At 37.3% G+C, this 22696-nt stretch overlaps 1 protein-coding gene across 9 annotated transcripts in view; it reads right to left on the minus strand.

Annotated features, from left to right (window-relative positions):
- LOC127625912 (membrane-associated guanylate kinase, WW and PDZ domain-containing protein 1-like) overlaps positions 1-22696 on the minus strand; it is a 200596-nt gene that overhangs the window by 67854 nt on the left and 110046 nt on the right. For all 9 annotated transcript variants that reach the window (XM_052101367.1, XM_052101364.1, XM_052101365.1 and 6 more), the window contains one exon: positions 1407-1526. In XM_052101367.1, the coding sequence (XP_051957327.1) occupies positions 1407-1526 (120 nt within the window). The remainder of the gene's footprint in view (positions 1-1406; positions 1527-22696) is intronic.

Here is a 22696-nt window from a genome sequence, read left to right on the forward strand (position 1 = left end):
TAATAAATCAATATAGCCTATAAACAGGTGAAAGTCCCATAAGTCTCAATTGTCCCGTAAGGACACCTTTATTTCATTTAATAATAATAATAATCATAATAATTAATAATGTTAAATTTATACAGTGCCTTTTTAGAGCTCAAGAACACTTAATATTCTCAAATTTAGCACAGCTTAAAGAACAACAAGAAAAAAGACAGGTGGAAGTTTCAGATTATATGTTTTACATAAACAGGAATATTCCCGAATAGTTGAATACTTTATGGAGCATTTTAACTTTTTCGGAATAAAGTCACTATCAGATAATTACCTTAATCGCTGATGTGAATATAAATGCGGTCAACTTTAAGAGAAGGCAAGACGAGCTCTGAAGTGAAATCATCACTTCGGGTCAGGAATATAACATTGTGCTCAGGTTTAGGCTATAAATAAATACATTGGAATCATGTGTGAATCGTGTGATACATTAACATAAACATTTCAAGGAGTGGAAAGTGAGCATGATGTCGCTTAATATTACACTTGACAAGCTCTAGACATGCACAATTTACAGAGACTGCAAACGGAGGACTGCACACATCTGAAATTACACCATGGGCATTTTCATTCATAAGGTTTAGACTCATTTTTCAATGTCACTTTAAGCTTGTGTTTCTTGGACTATCAGACAAACTAATATTGTTTTATATTATTCGGATTAATCCATAATTAGTTTTGAAGTCATTATTCGTGCCTTTCCGAATAGGGTATTCTGTATTCGACATCCCTAGGTCTGGTACTTCATAAAGATTTCAGAATGAGCAATCAATTCAGGAAAGTAATTTCACTCTACAAAATAACATCGGTCAGATTTTCCATCCCAGGAAACTAAAGCGAAGTGGCCTTGATTTAAGAGCATTGCCATCAGTAAATAAACTTTTATATTACAAACATACAACAGAAAATCACAAGCCAACGACTTTGTTCTGTAAAGGATAAATGTAACCATTTCTAATTAAAAAGCTTTGCTGTGTTTTGTTTTTCTTCTTTAGAAGAAATTATGATATTGAATATTTTAAATATGCAATTATTTTTAAGATGATTAAATATTTTTGAGCCGTGCATAACTAGGGCGAAAAAGTATATTCAGTGCAAACTTTTCCATGACTTCTTAAGATTGTACTTTTCCAAGCCTACTTCAATCAAATTCATTTTAAATTATTATTTCCAGATTTTTCATGACTGTAGGAACCCTGTAAACTGAGCTTTGAGGAGTCTAAAACATTAAATCAAATGTATGAAATGTATATAGATTTTTATGTTTTATGGTTCTCTTTGAATGTGTCAAGTTCTATCGCATATATGTAGGAAAAACAAAACCATTTGTGTTTAAAATGTTTATAAACTCTTTATAATTTATTGTTTACCTTCATAAGATCCGATCTCCAGCAGGGTCCCACTCTGTTCAAGCTTCAGAAATTCTTCTACCGACAAAAAATTATAATCTACTCCTGGCACCTCTCTGCCACGAGGGGGGCGAGTCGTACCTATGAGAAGCAGAAAAAGAGAGAGCATCTGATAAGAGAGATATTGACATGAAACTGCAAATTTTATACCCAAAAACACATATAAAGCACATCTATGATTATCATCTACACCAGGGCCAACGGCAACCACATGCTACATTCAAAACACTCCTGGAAGGCGAGTGTTGTGTGTGATACCAGTGTAAGGAAGCTTTGCATGGCTAAAATTGAAGATGTCATAACACCTTAATAGTTGGTTGCAAGAGAGTAAAGTGAGCCTGCCCCTTTCCCACATCAACCTCCACTGTATTGCAATAACTACATATTAGATTAAAGCAGCTTAAGGACCAAAGAGTTCATATGACTGCCAAGCCTCCTCCATCACATTCCCCCACATCACATCATATCACATCTGTCCTAGGGGTGGGAATCAGCAGGGGCCTGGCAATACAATATTATATTGATGTCTGTGTTGCAATACAATAACATTGCAATTATTTACTGTTTTGAGCTTCTACTGTGATATTTGGGGATCATTTACACACTTCATATTTATTGGGCTTTGGTGCTTTGCGCAACAAGTGCAAGTTAATTTGTTGATTTCATGCAGCTTAAAAAAAATCTGTCAGAACAACATTTTGACAAAATCATTAACGGCGTTCGACCACATGTACACATGCGTGGATGTTGTATATTGGCTTCGCGATACACAATTTAAATTAATTTCAATCGACTGATCGTTTAGAAGACTCTGAACTGAAGTCATGTGACAAAACAACATAGTGCTGATCACAGCGGAGTTTCTCTTTGGGAGGAAAGTCAACAAAACTACATCTGGTAAGAAACCTAAATAAGTTTTTACATTGAAACCCATTTAAGTCAAAAGCTAAGAGTCTCTAGTTTCATCCAATTTGCTATTTTTAAAATGTGAGCGATTTATTGTATTATGCTTTATATGGATTTAGGATGCATTTCGAACTGTTCTGAGACCAGTGCAAACAGACATCCCACTGGAGGTTAAGTCATTCACTAAATACGGTGCAAGAGAGCATCCTATAGCTTTCCTATGCAGTGCATTAACCCCTAAAATCTGACCAAAAGTTCAGTTTCAGGCTGCATATGATATTTGGACCACTCAACATGTTTGGCAGACATGGGACCATGATAATCAGTACATAGATTCAGAATTTATAATGTATAATTTCAAATAAACATCCGCAGTGATTGGATGATCCTGGCCATTACTTGAATCAGAATCAATTATGATAATTTCTGATGAAAAAAACTTGAAAAACCATCACTCCTGGAAGCATAATAAACTATTTGATTTAAAAAATAAAATCAGAATTTCTATAGCTTGATATTATTTAAAATTTCACAATTTAGTCCAGCTGAGAACATATGCTGCCATCAATTTTTAGGTAAACTATTTGCTCTAGATTTTCTTTTCTTTTTTGTATTATTAGGTGCTACTATCTACAAATCAAAAAGGGAAATGGAAAAAGCACACAGCAGTCACACTCAGGTCTCAGGAGGTTAACATTGACAATATGCTTGCAGACACAACAAAAAGTGTCGGCTAAATAAATAAATGTAGATCATGTGGCATGCACAGACAAAGTACATGTAATACAGGTACCCAACCATAATAACATCATATTTGAGGTGAGATTAAAATTGATATATTTTAGAGTTACAGTGTGCTGAGTTCTCAGTTTTGTTTTTTACTTTTCTGTGCTTTAATCAATATGTTTGATACTTTGAAGAGTGATGATGTATGCAGCCATGAGACTTTAGAGACACAAAACGTTATTACATGTGGTCACAGAAACCAATTTTAGACACTTTATTACCAGGTGTAAACAAAAAAGTATCTCAGCTGACCACTTGTTATTGTATCACCCAAGACAGATGTAATAGGAATAGATCAACCAAAAATGTCTGTCATTACTTGCTCACTCTCATACTGTTCCAACCTCATATGACTTTCTTCCATGGAACGACAACAGTAAGTGAGTAAATTATGACAGAATACAGTTTTTTGGGTGAACCATCTCTTTAATTCCAAGTGTAAACAGGGCATGTGGAGATTCAGCTGGAAAGAGTGTTTTTAGGCACCATGGATTAATCATAATATTTCCCACACACATGACATGAAGTGGATTTGTCCCTTGTGTCATGCTTGTAATCAATATCTCTTCTGTCATAATTCACTCTTTATGGATGCAGTCATATTTATTTGGACGGTGAGCTTAGTGTCTTAAGATGATCCAGCTATTTGCAATGCTGACAGTTAAGACAATGGCCTGGCAGCTCTTGAATGCCTCACGCAGTCAACGTACTGCGTGCTGTATATCCCCATCACTTGACGGAGCTGATGAATAGCTGATAAAAATAGAACCCCTCGATGGGAGATGTGGTATGGCAGCCATCTTAGTGACATTGGTGATAAATCAAAGATGTGATGATAACTCCGTTTTCTCAATAACCTGTAATTTTCTCTTAGGCTTACAAGCATTCTCTGTAGAGAGAAGGTTAAAACACAACCCCTGAAATGGATGCACTGTAAAGCCCACACGTATGTGTGTGTCACTTTAAATAGGAATACAGCTTTAACTTCATGGCTGATGTCTGGAGATGTTGCTTCAATATAGCCACATAATTTTCCTTCCATGATGTCATCTATTTTGTGAAATGCACCAGTAACTCCTGCAGCAAAGCACCCCCACAACATGATGCTGCCACCCCCATGCTTCACAGTTGGGACTGTGTTTTTCGGCTTGCAAGCCTCACACTTTTTCCTCCAAACAGAACAATGTACATTATGGCCAAAAAGTTCAATTTTGGTTTAATCAGACCAGGGGACATTTCAAAAAGTAAGATCTTTGTCCCCATGTGCACTTGCAAACTGTAGTCTGGCTTTTTTATGTCAGTTTTGGAGCATTGGCTTCTTCCTTGCTGAGCAGCTTTTTACAGTGGATATATACTTATCTACCTGAATCCTCCAGCATCTTCAAAAGGTCCTTTGCTGTTGTTCTGGGATTGTTTTACACTTTTCACACCAAACTATGTTCATCTCTAGGATACAGAATGAGTCTCCTTTCAGAGCAGTATGATGGCTGTGTGGTTCCATAGTGTTTATACTTGCATACTATTGTTTGTACAGATGAATGTGGTACCTTCAGGCATTTGGAAATTGCTCCCAAGGATGAACCAGAATTGTGTGACTTCAACCTAAGTGTATGTAAAGTTCTGACTTCAACTGTAGCTGCAGGCAGTTCCCCTCCTCTTGCAGCCACTTGTACAGGTGATTTCGGGCAGACACGGGATTTAGCATGCAGGATGGGGATGCATTCAGTCATGTCATCATACTCCAACTTGAAGCGCTTTTCTAATTGTCGCCGTATCGTGTCTTTGAAGGAGCGAACAGCAAAAATGTATATTCGAACAAACAAAGTTATGCTGATGATGTTGAAAATCTCTGTTACACCCCAAATATAAATGTACACACACATATATGTATGTATGTATGTATATATATATATATATATATATATATATATATATATATATATATACAGGTGAAACTCGAAAAATTAGAATATCGTGCAAAAGTTCATTAATTTCAGTAATTCAACTTAAAAGGTGAAACTAATATATTATATAGACTCATTACAAGCAAAGTAAGATATTTCAAGCCTTTATTTGATATAATTTTGATGATTATGGCTTACAGCTTATGAAAACCCCAAATTCAGAATCTCAGAAAATTAGAATATTGTGAAAAGGTTCAGTATTGTAGGCTCAAAGTGTCACACTCTAATCAGCTAAACACCTGCAAAGGGTTCCTGAGCCTTTAAATGGTCTCTCAGTCTGGTTCAGTTGAATTCACAATCATGGGGAAGACTGCTGACCTGACAGTTGTGCAGAAAACCATCATTGACACCCTCCACAAGGAGGGAAAGCCTCAAAAGGTAATTGCAAAAGAAGTTGGATGTTCTCAAAGTGCTGTATCAAAGCACATTAATAGAAAGTTAAGTGGAAGGGAAAAGTGTGGAAGAAAAAGGTGCACAAGCAGCAGGGATGACCGTAGCCTGGAGAGGATTGTCAGGAAAAGGCCATTCAAATGTGTGGGGAGCTTCACAAGGAGTGGACTGAGGCTGGAGTTACTGCATCAAGAGCCACCACACACAGACGGGTCCTGGACATGGGCTTCAAATGTCAAACGTCTTACCTGGGCTAAAGAAAAAAAGAACTGTTCTGTTGCTCAGTGGTCCAAAGTCCTCTTTTCTGATGAGAGCAAATTTTGCATCTCATTTGGAAACCAAGGTCCCAGAGTCTGGAGGAAGAATGGAGAGGCACATAATCCAAGATGCTTGAAGTCCAGTGTGAAGTTTCCACAGTCTGTGTTGGTTTGGGGAGCCATGTCATCGGCTGGTGTTGGTCCACTGTGCTTTAAGTCCAGAGTCAACGCAGCCGTCTACTGGGACATTTTATAGCACTTCATGCTTCCTTCAGCAGACAAGCTTTATGGAGATGCTGACTTCATTTTCCAGCAGGACTTGGCACCTGCCCACACTGCCAAAAGTACCAAAACCTGGTTCAATGACCATGGTATTACTGTGCTTGATTGGCCAGCAAACTCGCCTGACCTGAACCCCATAGAGAATCTATGGGGCATTGCCAAGAGAAAGATGAGAGACATGAGACCAAACAATGCAGAAGAGCTGAAGGCCGCTATTGAAGCATCTTGGTCTTCCATAACACCTCAGCAGTGCCACAGGCTGATAGCATCCATGCCACGCCGCATTGAGGCAGTAATTAATGCAAAAGGGGCCCAAACCAAGTACTGAGAACATATGCATGATTATACTTTTCAGAGGGCCGACATTTCTGTATTTAAAATCCTTTTTTTATTGATTTCATGTAATATTCTAATTTTCTGAGATTCTGAATTTGGGGTTTTCATAAGCTGTAAGCCATAATCATCAAAATTATATCAAATAAAGGCTTGAAATATCTTACTTTGCTTGTAACGAGTCTATATAATATATTAGTTTCACCTTTTAAGTTGAATTACTGAAATTAATGAACTTTTGCACGATATTCTAATTTTTCGAGTTTCACCTGTATATATATATATATATATATACACACACATACACACACACACACATATACATATACATATATATATATTTCTTCTATAGTGAGATACAGATTCTGAACATTGAATATACGTTGAGTTGAATTTGAAATGCAGTTTATGTTGATGCATGTAGCGTACTAATGCAGGTATTATATTAAAATGTTGAGTTAGTAATTAGAGGAATTTTTTTCTTTTAGTTAAGGAAAATGAACCATGTTTTACTATAGTAATATTGTAGTAGCCATGACTGAAGTAACATTGACCGCTGTCACCATTGTTTTCTTGGCAGTAATACTGTAGTTTCGATAGTAACATTTATTTTAATATAGTATTTTAACCATGACAGTAACAATGTTAATTTTGTAGTTACTATAATTTTCTACAAATACAATGGTTAAACTATGGTTACTGTAGTAAAACCATGGTAATTTGTACTGAGGGCAAATCTCTTGAAGTGCCTGTTACCAATTTATATATTTTTACTTTGGATTTGGCAGTAATTTTTATAAATTACAAATACTGAACCATACCAAAACTGTGACCCTAAAATCGTGATACAAACTGAAATTTGAACCATTACATCCCTAATATACACTGATGGCCAAAAGAGTGGAACAAATTACAGATTTTGTTCTTATAGAAAGAAATTGGTACTTTTATTCACCAAAATGGCATGCAGCTCTTTACAATGTATAATCAGGACATTAGAAATGTGAAAAATTATTATTAAAATGTTTTATTTTTATTTTGTTTTTGAAGAGTTCATCAAAAAATCCTCCACGTACAGCAATGAAAAATTTCAGAACTTCTTAAACTACAAAGAGTTCTCATCAAAAAATCCTCCACATGCAGCAATGACAGCTTTGCAGATCCTTGGCATTCTAGCTGTCAGTTTGTCCAGATCTAGCTGATCCCACTAAAGCTTAATGGGGTTAAGATCCATAACACACTTTCCAATTATCTGTTGTCCAATGTCTGTTTCTTTGCTCACTCTAACCTTTTCTTTTTGTTTTTCTGTTTCAAAAGTGGCTTTTTCTTTGCAATTCTTCCCATAAGGTCTGCACCTCTGAGTCTTCTCTTTACTGTTGTACATGAAACTGGTGTTGAGCGGGTAGAATTCAATGAAGCTGTCAGCTGATGTGAGGCATCTATTTCTCAAACTAGAGAATCTGATGTACTTATCCTCTTGTTTAGTTGTACATCTGGGCATTCCACATCTCTTTCTGTGCTTGTTAGAACCAGTTGTCCTTTGCCTTTGGAGACTGTAGTGTACACCTTTGTATATAATCATCAGTTTTTTGGCAATTTCAAGCATTGCGTAGCCTTCATTCCTCAAAACAATGTATGACAGATGAGTTTCTAGAGAAAGCGTTTCCTTTTTGCCATTTGTGACCTAATATTGACCTTAAGACCTGTCAGTCTATTGCATACTGTGACAACTCAAAAACAAACACAAATACAATGTTAAGCTTCATTAACATCTTAAATAGCTTTCAGCTGTGTTTGATATAATGGCAAGTGATTTTCTAGTGCCAAATTAGCAATTTAGCATGATTACTCAAGGATAAGGTGTTGGAGTAATGGCTGCTGGAAATGGGGCCTGTCTAGATTTGAGTACTTTGTGATAAGCTGAATGCCACTTTGGTGAATTAAAGAAACTATTTCCTTTGAAACATGAACATGATGAAGAAGAGTTCAAGGTGTTGACCTGGCCTCCAAATTACCCAGATCTCAATCCGATTAAGAACCTGTGGGATGTGCTGGACCAACAATGCCAATCCACGCTGGCTCCACATCGCAACTTACAGGACGGCTCTGCGGCTAATGTCTTGGTGTCCGATACCACAGGACCCCTTCAGGGTTGTTGTAGAATCCATGCCTCGGTTTTGGAGGCACAAAGTGGACCAACAGCATATTAGGCAGGTGGTCATAATTTTTTGGCTCATAAATGTAGATACACACACACACATACACACACACACAGACAGATCAACTGCCCAATTAATCATACAAACAGATAGTCCCACCCCAAACTCATGCTTTTGGTTGAGTCATTAGTTGTGCCAGACTGGCAAAAAGCCAGTATATATATATATATATATCTGAAATTACTATATGAATTGCAAAATTAAATTTTATAGAGTGATCTGTGCCCATGGAGCAAAGATGGCAGCATTTATGTTGAAAGCCACTGCCACAGAGATGAATGGAAATGTTAACAGATAGCTTTCTCCAGGTATATAAGAACTCTGTCTCAAACGAACAAATTAAGGTTTTAAACGTGCTACAGAACCACAGTATTTAGACTCTGAGGAAGTCAACCTACGAATAGGCTCAGCCTCAGACGGCAGCCCATAGACCGCCCACAGTCTGTGCTCTAACCATCTGCTGAACATAACACACAAAACTGGAAAACGCTTTCTATAAACACTCAGCGCAAATCTGATTGTCTGGTTTGATGGAACTTTCGAGAGTAGAAGCACACAGGACTTTTCATCAGTCCACCTGTAAATAGAGTTATGTTCACAAGGTTCTGCTTTGATACTAGGAGTACTTTTGAGGACAAAATAATCACCATATTTGTCTGAGTTCCCCAGGTTAGTGACATTTTAAAGTAATATTAGAGTTTCGTTTGAGGCACATAGAAGTAAAGTGGATATCCATGCGTATAACTGCATATTCTACTTTGTTAACTTCGTTATGTCTGTGAAATACTCTGTGATGAGGTTTTATGTACTTTAATTGCACTCTACACATTTTTCGCTATTTTCCTCTGTGTGTTTTTGTGCAAATCGCTTGCAGAGACTGCCGTGTCTTTATACAAATTATTTATTTTCCCATGTCATCTCTTATTGTGGTGTGATAAATCTCAGATAGCCTCAGATAAATCTCAGATAACCCTAAACTGTACCCAAAAACAAAACTTACTGTGATTGATCGGTTTAAGTGGCCGGTTCTTGGTCTTGGTTTTAGTCAAAGATCTGGCTAAACTAATCTACAAACAGCTTATTTAATTAGTTCTCTCTGTGCATTACACTGGGATAAGAGAAGGTATTTTAACATTGAAAAATGCACACACTTCACCTTTAAGTAATGTTATTGAATCAATAATTTATTGATGAAGGATGCATGATCCTTACCAATGTTAACCTTGGTTTTTCATGTTTGAGATGAAAAAGTCAATTCTCTAGTTCATAACTCCAAAATGCGAATGAATGTCACTATTGCATTAAGCACAAATATAAATAGCATTGTCGAAGATGATATATGTTCTGTTGCGAGGAGCAACCCTTGAAGGATAGAATCACTGCGGTGTCAAATAATTAAACGTATTCATCCAACCACTTTCCTTGTTCAACGAGGTCATACTAATGACATACCTCCTACTCTCCTTCAGTCGGTCAACAGATCCTTATCCTCGCTCGTTCAATGACATGCTCCTTAACAGCTTTCACTCAAATGCTATTGGCTCATGCTATAGTCAGTCTTTACAGGCATGAAAAGCCACTAAAGCAGTCTCACACTTCATATTAGAGCACATTGCCTTTGAAAGGGAGAGACGTTAGTGAACGAGAAATGAGGCAGTGTAAGGAGGTGAACAATAAAGATTTGTTCACTTAAAAGATTTGCACAAAAAGACATCACTACTTTGCACAGTGTAGAAACTGTGCAGCTGACTGGGGCTAGCAAGCATTACAGTGTGTAAATAACATTAATTAACCGTGTGAAATTTCAGCAGCCAAGCCTCATTTTTTACAACATTTTCTGAAGGGTTCAAATGATTCTTCATATCACACACTATACCAAACAAAATACTATCAGCAAAGACAGTGTGCAAAAACAACAGCTACAAAAATTATTAAGAGAAATATCATTTATGGTACCATGAACCTTAAAGCTAAAAAATACTTTGCACAGAGTGTTTGAAGTAAATTCCATCATAGCCCAAGTTCTACAAAGCCCAGTATTTGGTAACATTGTGCGCCTGTAGTCTATACATCTGTATATGCAAGTTCACTGTATGAAAGAGTATCACAAAGCAGTCTTATTGGTTTAACAAAACAAAAATAATTTGACTTGCATTAGGTGAAGGTTCATTCCAAACACGCCGGCGCGGTGGGCAGATTTAGGCTTAAATGTATTTTAGATGGCCATATGTACACTCACCTAAAGGATTATTAGGAACACCATACTAATACTGTGTTTGACCCCCTTTCTCCTTCAGAACTGCCTTAATTCAATGTGGCATTGATTCAACAAGGTGCTGAAAGCATTCTTTAGAAATGTTGGCCCATATTGATAGGATAGCATCTTGCAGTTGATGGAGATTTGTGGGATGCACATCCAGGGCACGAAGCTCCCGTTCCACCACATCCCAAAGATGCTCTATTGGGTTGAGATCTGGTGACTGTGGGGGGGCCATTTTAGTACAGTGAACTCATTGTCATGTTCAAGAAACCAATTTGAAATGATTCAAGCTTTGTGACATGGTGCATTATCCTGCTGGAAGTAGCCATCAGAGGAGGGGTACATGGTGGCTATAAAGGGATGGACATGGTCAGAAACAATGCTCAGGTAGGCCGTGGCATTTAAACGATGCCCAATTGGCACTAAGGGGCCTAAAGTGTGCCAAGAAAACATCCCCCACACCATTACACCACCACCACCAGCCTGCATAGTGGTAACAAGGCATGATGGATCCATGTTCTCATTCTGTTTACGCCAAATTCTGACTCTACCATCTGAATGTCTCAACAGAAATCGAGACTCATCAGACCAGGCAACATTTTTCCAGTCTTCAACTGTCCAATTTTGGTGAGCTCTTGCAAATTGTAGCCTCTTTTTCCTATTTGTAGTGGAGATGAGTGGTACCCGGTGGGGTCTTCTGCTGTTGTAGCCCATCCGCCTCAAGGTTGTGCTTGTTGTGGCTTCACAAATGCTTTGCTGCATACCTCGGTTGTAACGAGTGGTTATTTCAGGCAAAGTTGCTCTTCTATCAGCTTGAATCAGTCGGCCCATTCTCCTCTGACCTCTAGCATCAACAAGGCATTTTCGCCCACAGGACTACCGCATACTGGATGTTTTTCCCTTTTCACACCATTCTTTGTAAACCCTAGAAATGGTTGTGCATGAAAATCCCAGTAACTGAGCAGATTGTGAAATACTCAGACCGGCCCGTCTGGCACCAACAACCATGCCACGCTCAAAATTGCTTAAATCACCTTTCTTTCCCATTCTGACATTCAATTTGGAGTTCAGGAGATTGTCTTGACCAGGACCACACCCCTAAATGCACTGAAGCAACTGCCATGTGATTGGTTGATTAGATAATTGCATTAATGAGAAATTGAACAGGTGTTCCTAATAATCCTTTAGGTGAGTGTATATATTAAATATTTTTGAGGATATATTTAATATTAAAAATACATTTATTGAAAATAAGTTATTTTATATAGGCTTCTGTATACTAAACTTGTTATGATTTATATGCTGATCAATCCCCCACATGGGAAAAAAATGTAATAGCTTATTTTCACTTATTTTCACTATTTGGGTGAGGCAAATCCCTTATTTTGAACTTGCTTTTCCAGACCAGGTCCCTTGTTTCTTTTGTGAAATCTGCAAACACTGAAACTGGTATATCACCTATAAAACAGACTGTCAGTTTAAAAACAATGCTATTTGCCACACTAACAGGTTCACATTTGGAAAGGAGGCTGTGGAATGTTGGATGAAAAAAAATACAGTTCTCAGGAATGAAAATGAGGCTGTTAGCGACTGAAGTCTGTTTAATTGGTTGAAGTGTTTTTTAAATTGGAGATTGTTCAACTGACAAACTACTGAAAATATATCCTTCCAAATCTATTTCGGAACATAAAAACTCCAGTAAAATGATATGTGAATAATGTTATCTAGGACATTTATAGAGTATATGCCATTATACAGACAGACAGTCTATCCCTCACAGCCAATTTTTCATCCGCATAAAATTTAATTAGCTTCTAAACTTTCTAAGTTCTTTTCAAACCAGCTAGAAAGGAAAGCATTTTTAAACCCAACTGAAACAGAATGGTCTCATCTGAATGAGAGGCACATCCAGTGTAAGACAGCCATTGCCGGGAAGAGTGACAAGCTGAATTCTGCCTCGCTCTTAACAAGACCTCAAATGCACTCTATGCTTCCAGATGACAGAGCAAAGACGACAGACATGAAAAAGACAGCGCCTGTCTTTTCTTTAAGATAAACTCTTTTTCTTTGCTGTGTCTTGTACCCCAAGCTATGAACGCATTGAGAAACATTGTCTCCGAAATTATGCCCATTTGGACAATCTGCTTATTTTTTATTGAGCTGCTGGACATGATATGAATACACATATAGAAGGGATCTAAAGTATCTTTATATTTAAAATACATGAGCCCCAATAAAAAATCTGACAACTTGCCCTAACCTGACATTTATGAAAAATACCCTTGTCAGCAAAAATCTACTTTCTTAATATTTTTTACTCTTGCCTCAGTGTATGCCAATGTGGTTAGATTGTGTTCACTTCAGCTTTTACAAAAAAATGACAATGGTGAAATTTTAGTTTGGAGGATAGAGAGGTTTTTGAACTAGGTGTTTTAAACCAACATTGAAAACCAAAGCTTTTGTGCACTCAGACTTTTGACTTCCTTTAAGAGTATGTACTGTTTTTGATGAATGACATACTTCTCTATGGAAACAGAATGATCTCAAAAATAATATGTTTACAAAATACAATTCATGAATGCACTGCACAATTCACATTCACAAAATACTATTAATAAATTAAAAAAATTGTGAGGGCACAAATACTTCACTTAAATGAATTCAAAATGTTTTTACAAAACACGTATCTATCAAGTTCTTGAATTAATTTTCATAAAAAATGTGTGAATGTTGTTACATTAATTTATGGATCGTTGAATCTACATTTGCAAATCGTCACGTGTGTGGATCGCTTTGGATTTTTCTATAGACTTTCCTGCCAGGTTTCGATTCACAAATTGCATTTTTAAATTTTTTATTAGGAAGTCCTCTTTAGCCAATCACATTGAGCTTTTAATCCACCAATCATAACACGCCATGCTGAACTCTGAAGGATATCGGGTGAATTCGATCGTGGTTTAGCATTTCCCCATTACCTTGGTTACTCATTCATTCCTATGAGAACAACGGGGAGAAAAATCCGATATATTTAGATATTTTAACATTTTAAAGACACTTTTAGTCTTTACTGCCAAACAAAGTACTTATTAAAAAGAAACAATAATGAAAACTGGTTTTGATTGTAGGATTAATTATTACATTGCATGTTACTGCATATTTCTTGTTTAATAAAATGTATTTCATCAACATTATTATTGCATTCCCCTTCTTTGTGTTTTTTGTTTATAGTTTTATTCTATAAGTACCAATGTACCATTTTAACCTTACCAAAGCTTTCTTACATTGTCCACTATGGCTGTAAATTGTCATATTAAAATAAAGAACTTCCACTGAAATCACATCAGCCATATCACAGGTTTCACCTCATAGGGTAAAACCTAACCCTAACCCCTTTTGTGTGTGTGTGTGTGTGTGTGTGTGTGTGTGTGTGTGTGTGTGTGTGTGTGTGTGTGTGTGTGTGTGTGTGTGTGTGTGTGAGCATGTATTTATCACTTTGTGGGGACCAAATGTCCCCATAAGGATAGTAAAACCCGAAATTTTTGACCTTGTGGGGACATTTTGTCGGTCCCCATGAGGAAAACAGCTTATAAATCATACTAAATTATGTTTTTTGAAAATGTAAAAATGCAGAAAGTTTTCTGTGAGGGTTAGGTTTAGGGGTAGGGTTAGGTTTAGGGGATAGAATATAAAGTTTTTACAGTATAAAAACCATTATGTCTATGGAAAGTCCCCATAAAACATGGAAACACTACGTGTGTGTGTGTGTAGAATAATTTCAAAATATCATTAACGTGTGGACAAAATACTAAAATTACATTAAAAATGAAACGCGTTTATAAATGTAAAACAAAGCAGTTAAATGTTGTAGATCCCAATCAAATAAAACATTAACGTGAAAATATAACGCGTAAATTTAAACTTCTGTACTGGGACTACTGAACTGTATGACGCAACAGCTTGCAGCCTCAGTGGTCTTCTTTAGGGTTCTATTTTGTAGGATGAAAGGCGTTTTAAAAAATCCGTTCCAGAGTTTTTGGCTTTGTCTGAAGTACAAAAAAACGACACTTCAGCTTTTCGTTGTTAAAATAGCCATTTCTATTGGATTTTTCTCCCCGTTGTTCTCATAGGAATGAATGAGGGACCATGGTAATGGGAAAATGCTAAACCACGATCGAATGCACCCGATATCCACCAGAGTTCAGCAAGGCATGTTATGATTGGTGGATTAAAAGCTCAATGTGATTGGCTAAAGAGTAAAAAAAAAAAAGAAAATGCAATTTGTCAAACAAAACCTGGCAGGAAAGTCACAAAAAAGCCACATACAATTCCAAAGTGATACACATGACTATTTGTGTGGGCAATTGAGGAAATATTAGTGCCCTCATTATTTTTTACATTTATGAATCAGATTTTGTGAATGTGAATTATGCTAAGCATTCATGAATTGTATTTTGTAAATATATTCTTTTTAAATTAATTCTGGTTCCATACTTCTTGGGTGGTAAAACAGTATGTTCTCTAGTAGTATGAGTAGATTCCAGACATACTTCATCCAGGGACGTGGTTTTTTGAACCGTGACCTGAATATATGAAGTAATAAAAACAACAACAAAAATAATCTACTCTGGCACCAAGGAATAACTTTCTTGATATATACAGTATATCACTTACAGCTGAAAAGAGCCATCCGGCTCACGGTTGATGAGAGAATCTCATCAGAAATAGTTGGTCTTCTGGGTATTTCTCACTTAATGTTTTATGAATACCAAGGATACAGACATACTACTCCAATTGGCATATTGTTTTTGGCATAATATATAGTAGGGAAGTATGGATATTCGGACGCAGCACATGTGAATTCTGCAACAGTAGATCGAAAGTTTTTTAGCTGAAATCAGTCAGTGCTTACTGAAATTCAAAGCACTGCCCCCAGTGGCCACATATGAGCTTCAGATTCCAGGTGAAATCTCCACAGATTGGTTTCAAAAGCAAGTTGTAAAGCAAGCGGTTTCTAGAATGCATATTATTTTATTAACCATGTGCCTTAAAGTAATAGTTCACATATTAATCAAAATGCTGCCTTTGTGCTTTTTGGAGCTTCAAAGTTCTGGCCACCATTCAGTTGCACTGAATGGACCGACAAAGCTGAAATATTCTTCTAAAAATCTTTGTTTGTGTTCAGCAGAAGATAAAAAGTAATTGACATCTGGGACTGCATGAGGGTGAGTAAAGGATGAGAGAATTTTCATTTTTGGGTGAACTATTCCTTAACCCAAACCTAAGCATTAGAGGAGCAAAAAAATGATCTTAAGAGGGAAAATGCAACCTCTGAATCGTGCTCATCATTGTTTATGTAAACACGATTACTTCCTGGATTCCGTGAGACCAGAATCGGTGTCTCTGAGGCATTCATGCAACATGATATCAGTGGCACCACAGGAAAAGGTAAACACATTTGAATTGATGCAAATATGTCAGATTGAATATGACGCTTCTCAGTAACTCAGTAATTCAATGTCAGGGAACCAGAACATTTGGTAGCAACATGTCGGCTTCCCATGTGATCATGCTGATTGACTCAGATACAACCTACTCATGACAACTAGCCCCAGTCTTCCTAATAATTTTGTATTTGATTTTTTTTACACCAATTTTATAAACAAAGTCAATGCACTCTGCTATGATGCTGTTATTATACTTATGCTAGACCACTGAAAGCTCACTGGGCGGTCAAGTGCTAAATGAACCAAAGGTGAGGAGTGGTGACAACAACCATCACAATCTCCAGCTGTTCAATTCCAGCCTACACACACTCATCAGTCGTGGGTCAGTGACTATGAACAGAGGGGGTTACTGTCACCAAATGGCATGATCCAAGGCCCAAAAGAGAAACAATTATCTAATGGGGGTTTACAAACCTCTGCTGAATGTCCCCCCCCCCACCCCAACCACACAAACGCACATATACAGCGCTCATGCATCACAGGCTATAGCTGCTACAACATTGCCTGGCTGCTGTATTTCTGAATAGTAAAATGTATTAGGATGTGTGGCTGTTGAGTCTCTCTCTCTCTGAAAAATAACAGTGGCGCTTCAAAATGAATCAGCATCAGGAGCACCCACCATGTACTGTAGAAATATGTGCCTGCACATAAACTCTTAAATTTAATCTCAAATCTATCCACAAAAAGTAACAATATTGGATATTGGTATATTTTGGGAGGAAGGAAGATCCACCAGGTTTACTCAGGAACTGAGGGGAAGACAACTACTACCACGCTCTCATTTACAGGTAAAGCATCCTCAAAGATTTAATTTAATGGAAAACAGGATTTACCTAACTCTTTTAAAATAAGTGTTCTATATACCATATATGGAATCTTTCAAAACACTAAGATCCCTCCACAGTCCAGCTAGCCCATTTATAGAAACTAAGCATGCGACGATGCCATCACAGTATTGACATAACAACCATGAGCACGTATAACAAATATTATCACCTACTTTTACTGCACATATAAATTCAGGGGCAGGGTTAAGATTCCCAAGGCCCCAATCAGCAATCAAACCAGGGGCCCCCTTGAGCGTTTGCCATCCGACTAGTATAGGGCAATATGGCCCCACAAACTATATGTTGATAGTGATTTTTGTTTTGTTTTTTTGATTTCCTCCCCTTTTTCTCCCAATTTGGAATGCCCACTTCCCAATGTGCTCTTGTTCCTCGTGGTGGCGTAGTGACTGATTAGACAGGGTGTGCTAAATCTACAGCTTCACTCACTTAGACTTTATTTTAGAACCCAGTTCAATATTATTTATTATTGTCCAATCAAGTTTATTATAATTATTATAATTTTAACTACTGTTATAGTAACCAAATACGGAATTATTTCAAATACGGAATTAAATACATCATTTTGAGGATTTGTTTTTATACAATTGTGATAAGGAGGGTGTGGCCGTTCCATAAGGATGGATGCCTGGAGCTGAATTACCCCAACAGTCGGGATAGGGATAAAGAGGAGACACCAGTGGGAGAGAGAGAGAGAGAGAGAGAGCATGTGTAATGGGAGCCAGCTGATAGATAGCTGTGCAGTGTGTAAACCTCACTCTCCTAACCTCAAGAGGTGCACTAGTGACTGACGCTAGGGGCTGTAGCCTTTAGCCTCCTTGTTAGTGCACCCGCCTCCCACGCCGGAGATGTCGGTTCGAGTCCCGTTTGGAGCGGGGTGACCAGGACCGGTTACACATGCAGCTGATGAACGTGTGCATTCTGTGTTGTGCCGGGAAGGCCAGCAGTGCAACGACTCACGGAGCTGTGTGTGTGCTAAAAAGAAGTTTTATATTGTGTCCAAGTAAAAGTGTGTCCAATTAAAGTCTTTTGTGAACTGTTCACCCGGCTCCCGCTTCCTCCTACTTAGGGAAGGCAAAGATCTGCCACAACAATATTAATCTATTTCTGTCGTATTTACTTCACCTTCACCTGGAGCTTTTATTATGGTGGAACACTGAAAGTGCACTGTCGTGTAAGTGTGTTTTTAACGGTTTACCATGTTCCTCATTACAATTTTATTTAATGAGGAACATCTTAAAAGGTCAGTGAAAGGGTCAGAATAGTCATGCAAGTAAAACTAAATAACAGTTTGATTGTTAAACGCAAGAAACCGTGAATAACATTGTGAGTGGAATTGAACTGCATCTCAACCTTCCAAAAATTGTCCATATTCCCTTCCATTATAAGTTCCTCACTGTAACCTCGATTTTTATTTATAAAAAGTTCAGAGGAACAAGTTCAGTTATTTTTGTGGTAATCAACATTATGCCACAAATGCTGTCGATTGAGCTTAACTTGTATTGAACCCAGAACATTACTTCAACAGCTCAGGCTTAGATATTGACTCACGGTCTGATTCTGGATCAGTCTGTCAAGTAGAAATCATATAATGTAGCTTAGACCTGGCTGAGCTGATGACACGGCCTATGACTGATTCGTCAGTTTGAAAGGCATTGTCTGCTCTTACCTGTGGTCTAGCATCAGTCTGCCCTTTCCACAGAAAGATTTCTGGATAAACACTGCATCTTTTTTCCGTGATCCTGTCTTTCTATCTGCTGGGAGGATATGAAATGACTAGGTATCTTTTAAGTGCAAAATTGAAATAATATCTCCAACTTTTATATTTGTATAAAAATAGTAACACTATAATTAAGCAATAGTGTAATCAAAGGTGAATTCTGTCATTTCTGTGCCACAAGCATCATCAAACAGACTTGCAAAAATAATTATAATTTTCAAACATGTTTCTCGAACAATCCCCCATCATCCATTGGTTGGACAAACAGTAAGTCCCACACCCAAACTCACAGCATTGGTTGAGCCAATAGTGCTAACGCTAGTGCTATAACCTACATCGGGCTGATTATTTCAGGGAAATCAACCATCAAATGGCTTACTTCTAGTCACCTCTGCATATTAAAGGGATAGATTGGATAGGGAAAATTCTCTTATTTACTCATCCCAGATGTGTATGACTTTCTTTCTTCTGCTGAACACAAGCGAAGATTTTTAAAAGAATATTTCAGCTCTGTAGGTCCAAACAATGCAAGTGAACGGTGACCAGACCTTTCAAGCTCCAAAAATCACATAAAGGCAGCATAAAAGTAATACATATGACTCCAGTGGCTTAATCTATGTCTTCAGATGCGATATAATAGATGTAGGTAATGACATGAAAGTGAGTAAATTATGAGAGAATTGTAATTTTTGGGTGAACTATGCTTTAACTTTGCTTTAAAAATTTGAAGTATTTTAACATTAGAACAAAATATGCATTTCACCTTTAAGGAAAGGGGACAGATTCTGAAAGTTGTGAACAGAATTTAAATGGCCATCACTACAGTGATTTGGCAGCACAATCAGAAGCTCATTCATACTTAATGAAAGATTGGTCTCTATTTTAAGGCATTTCCCCCAAGTGTCTCAAATAGCACAAAGTCTCAAGACTTCTATGTCCCCAAAAGTGACAATTAAATAAATATTTAATTGGAGGATGTGGTACATTGCTAAAAATGGGCAATATCACAACTCGGCTGTTTCCAGTACAATTTCAAGGTCTGTGTCTTATTTTTCACAAAATGGAGCCTGATATCTCTACTTATCTTGGCATTTGACATAAATACAAGCTGTAGGTAAAAAATAGCAACGCTGTAATGTGCAAGGCCAGCAAGGAGCTTGGAAGTACCAAAGGCAGACATATTTAACACATTCCAAAATCATCAGAGCAACAATACCATGTGCACATCCAGCACACAAACAGGCTCTAAAAATAGCCACATCTGAAAAATATTTTTTTTTCCTCACGGTTGAGGTTCCAAGAGCACTGCAGCACCCAGAGTGTTATGTTCCTGATGCCCCCAGTTCAGGTTTCTAATGTGACCTACATTCAAACTTCATCACACAAGCAGTGCGGACTTTGACTTCTTGGCTGACTTTGCTCTACGAGAAAAACTAAGGCTATGGCCCCATCAGAGGCTTTGAAAGATTTATTTTACAGTTGAAAAGGGCAATATAGAAGACACTAAATGAGATCCTGATTTAATGACAAAACAATCTAAACAAAGCAAAAGTCTTATTCCCACAGGCAAAAGTGCAAAGAAAGAAAAAAGAAACATTATGGGTGGAATCAGGAGCATGGCTTCCAATGTTCTTGTTGGTAACATGTTTCAAATAAAAATGTAAAGCCTTATGTCATTCAGAAAAAATAGAGTTTTAAGAATTGGTGCACCTGAAAAATTTAATTCTGTTATTACTTGTTCTCCTGCAGCAGATTGAGCAGGCTACCTTGAATGCACTGCAAGTCACTTTGGATAAAAGCTTCTGCCAAATGATTAAATGTAGATTTACTCATCCTCATGTCAATCCAAAACTGTAAGTTGCTGGGGGGTTTTTAATCAGGTGGAAGCAAAAATGATCATTTTTGAAGAATGTACATGCTCCACTTTTCCATACAACAAAAGTAGTTCATATGACTTAGGTATCGACTGATAAAATGTTGGTATTGTGACAACCCTAGTAGCACATGAACTTGGTTTGTAATAAGATAATAATATATAAGACTTAGTATAGACTTCAGGAGCACACTGCAAGTAAAAACTCTTGCATAGTTCTCCTTGGTCAAGCTTTAAAGCAATCGTTCACCCAAAAAATTATAATTCTCTCATTTAATCACCCTTAAATCACCTCAAACTTGTATGACTTTCTTCTGTGAACACAAAAAAGATATTTCCAAGGCTATAAGATGTTTATATCCATACAATGCAAGTCAATGAATTCCAAAAAATTGCAAGCTCCAAAAAGGTCATAAAGGCAGCATATAAAAGGTAATCTTTATGACTAAAGTGATTTAATCCATGTCTTATGAAGTGATATGATGAGTTTTAGGTGAGAAACAGACCAAAATGTAACTTGACTTGCACTGTGCAGATCTAAACATAATATAACCTTGAAAATATCTTTGTGTTCTGAAATAGAAAGTCAGTCATATGAGTTTGAGATGGCATAAGGATGAGTAAATGACGAGAGAATTTTCATTTTTGCGTGAATTATTCCTTTCACTTATTTCATTTCAACATATCACTGACCCACATGTCAAGGAAAAGTTTCTTTAACTTCTGTCATTTAGATCAAGCCATGTTGTTTGAATTTATGAAGAAAATTCTCTGCCATAATTCTAGGGTGTTGTGGGATGTTGCCTGGGTGTTAATATATGGTTACTAGGGTGTTCTGAGTAGTTGCTAGGTGGTTGCTTACTGGCCCAAGTCACGGAGTCACTCAGCACGCCTTTGTATTCGAACTAGTGAACTCCAGGGGTGGTAGACATTTACCACTTTTACCACTGAGCTACCCAGGCCCCCAATCACTTCCCTTTGTTAGAAATTTGTAATGGGGGCAACTGCTACACTCTGGCTGCTGGTACACTGTATTAAATTCAATATTATGATCTAGTCTTTGGCAGTAGAAATCTATTAACACAACAGATGTTTTGGAGCATATAAATGTTTCTTAAACCTAAAGATGCCAAGTACATTTGTTGTAGTGAGTTATAAAATCTCCACTATCCCAAACCAGAAAACAAAGAACTTTCACAAATTCTTTGTTTTTGTTTGTCGGCTTCACCTCTCAAGACCACAGCAACACAAACAAATGTTACCTGCTATTGTGAAATCTGACATAACAACACGAATGTCCAGTTATAAAATGTATAGAGGAGTTAAAGGGAGGTATTGCATTCCTAGAGAGCAATACTGCAGTAAACAGAGAGGCAATCTATCAAAGGCAACACTTTAAGTGACTCTGAGTCTCATCACCATGATTCAGTTAGTGGTGTAGCGTAGGCTGTTGCTAACGCATTTGAAGACGACTAATTTTTATCATTGTTCTAATAATAGTCAAGACTATTCCTTTACTGGTGTTTAAATGTTTGCGTGTTTGCGAAGTTACTAAAAAGGACTAATATTTCTACAAAAAAAGTAGGTTAGCTTGAGATGATAAATTTTAACTGCTCACTCACAGAAGTAATTTAATGCGTTTTGAGATGCCCTCCCGGTTAAATACATAAGAATTAATTGAAAAATGCACTTGTGACTGGGATGTGTTTGTTCTGAGCTGAAGCGGTTATCTGCATGCCTTGATTACATTTTTTATGAGCCTGACCCAGTGAGTAATACAGGCAGCGCTCTCTCTTGCTCCCATTCCTGCCTTTGCCTCTCTCTGTAATCTATAAATGAAAACACGCACTGATATAAATGGAAAAATAAAACCGATCAAATGATTGGCAAAACATCACATTTGTAAGTGGGT

This window comes from Xyrauchen texanus, chromosome 32 (assembly GCF_025860055.1).
Source record: "Xyrauchen texanus isolate HMW12.3.18 chromosome 32, RBS_HiC_50CHRs, whole genome shotgun sequence".
Lineage (NCBI taxonomy): Eukaryota > Metazoa > Chordata > Actinopteri > Cypriniformes > Catostomidae > Xyrauchen > Xyrauchen texanus.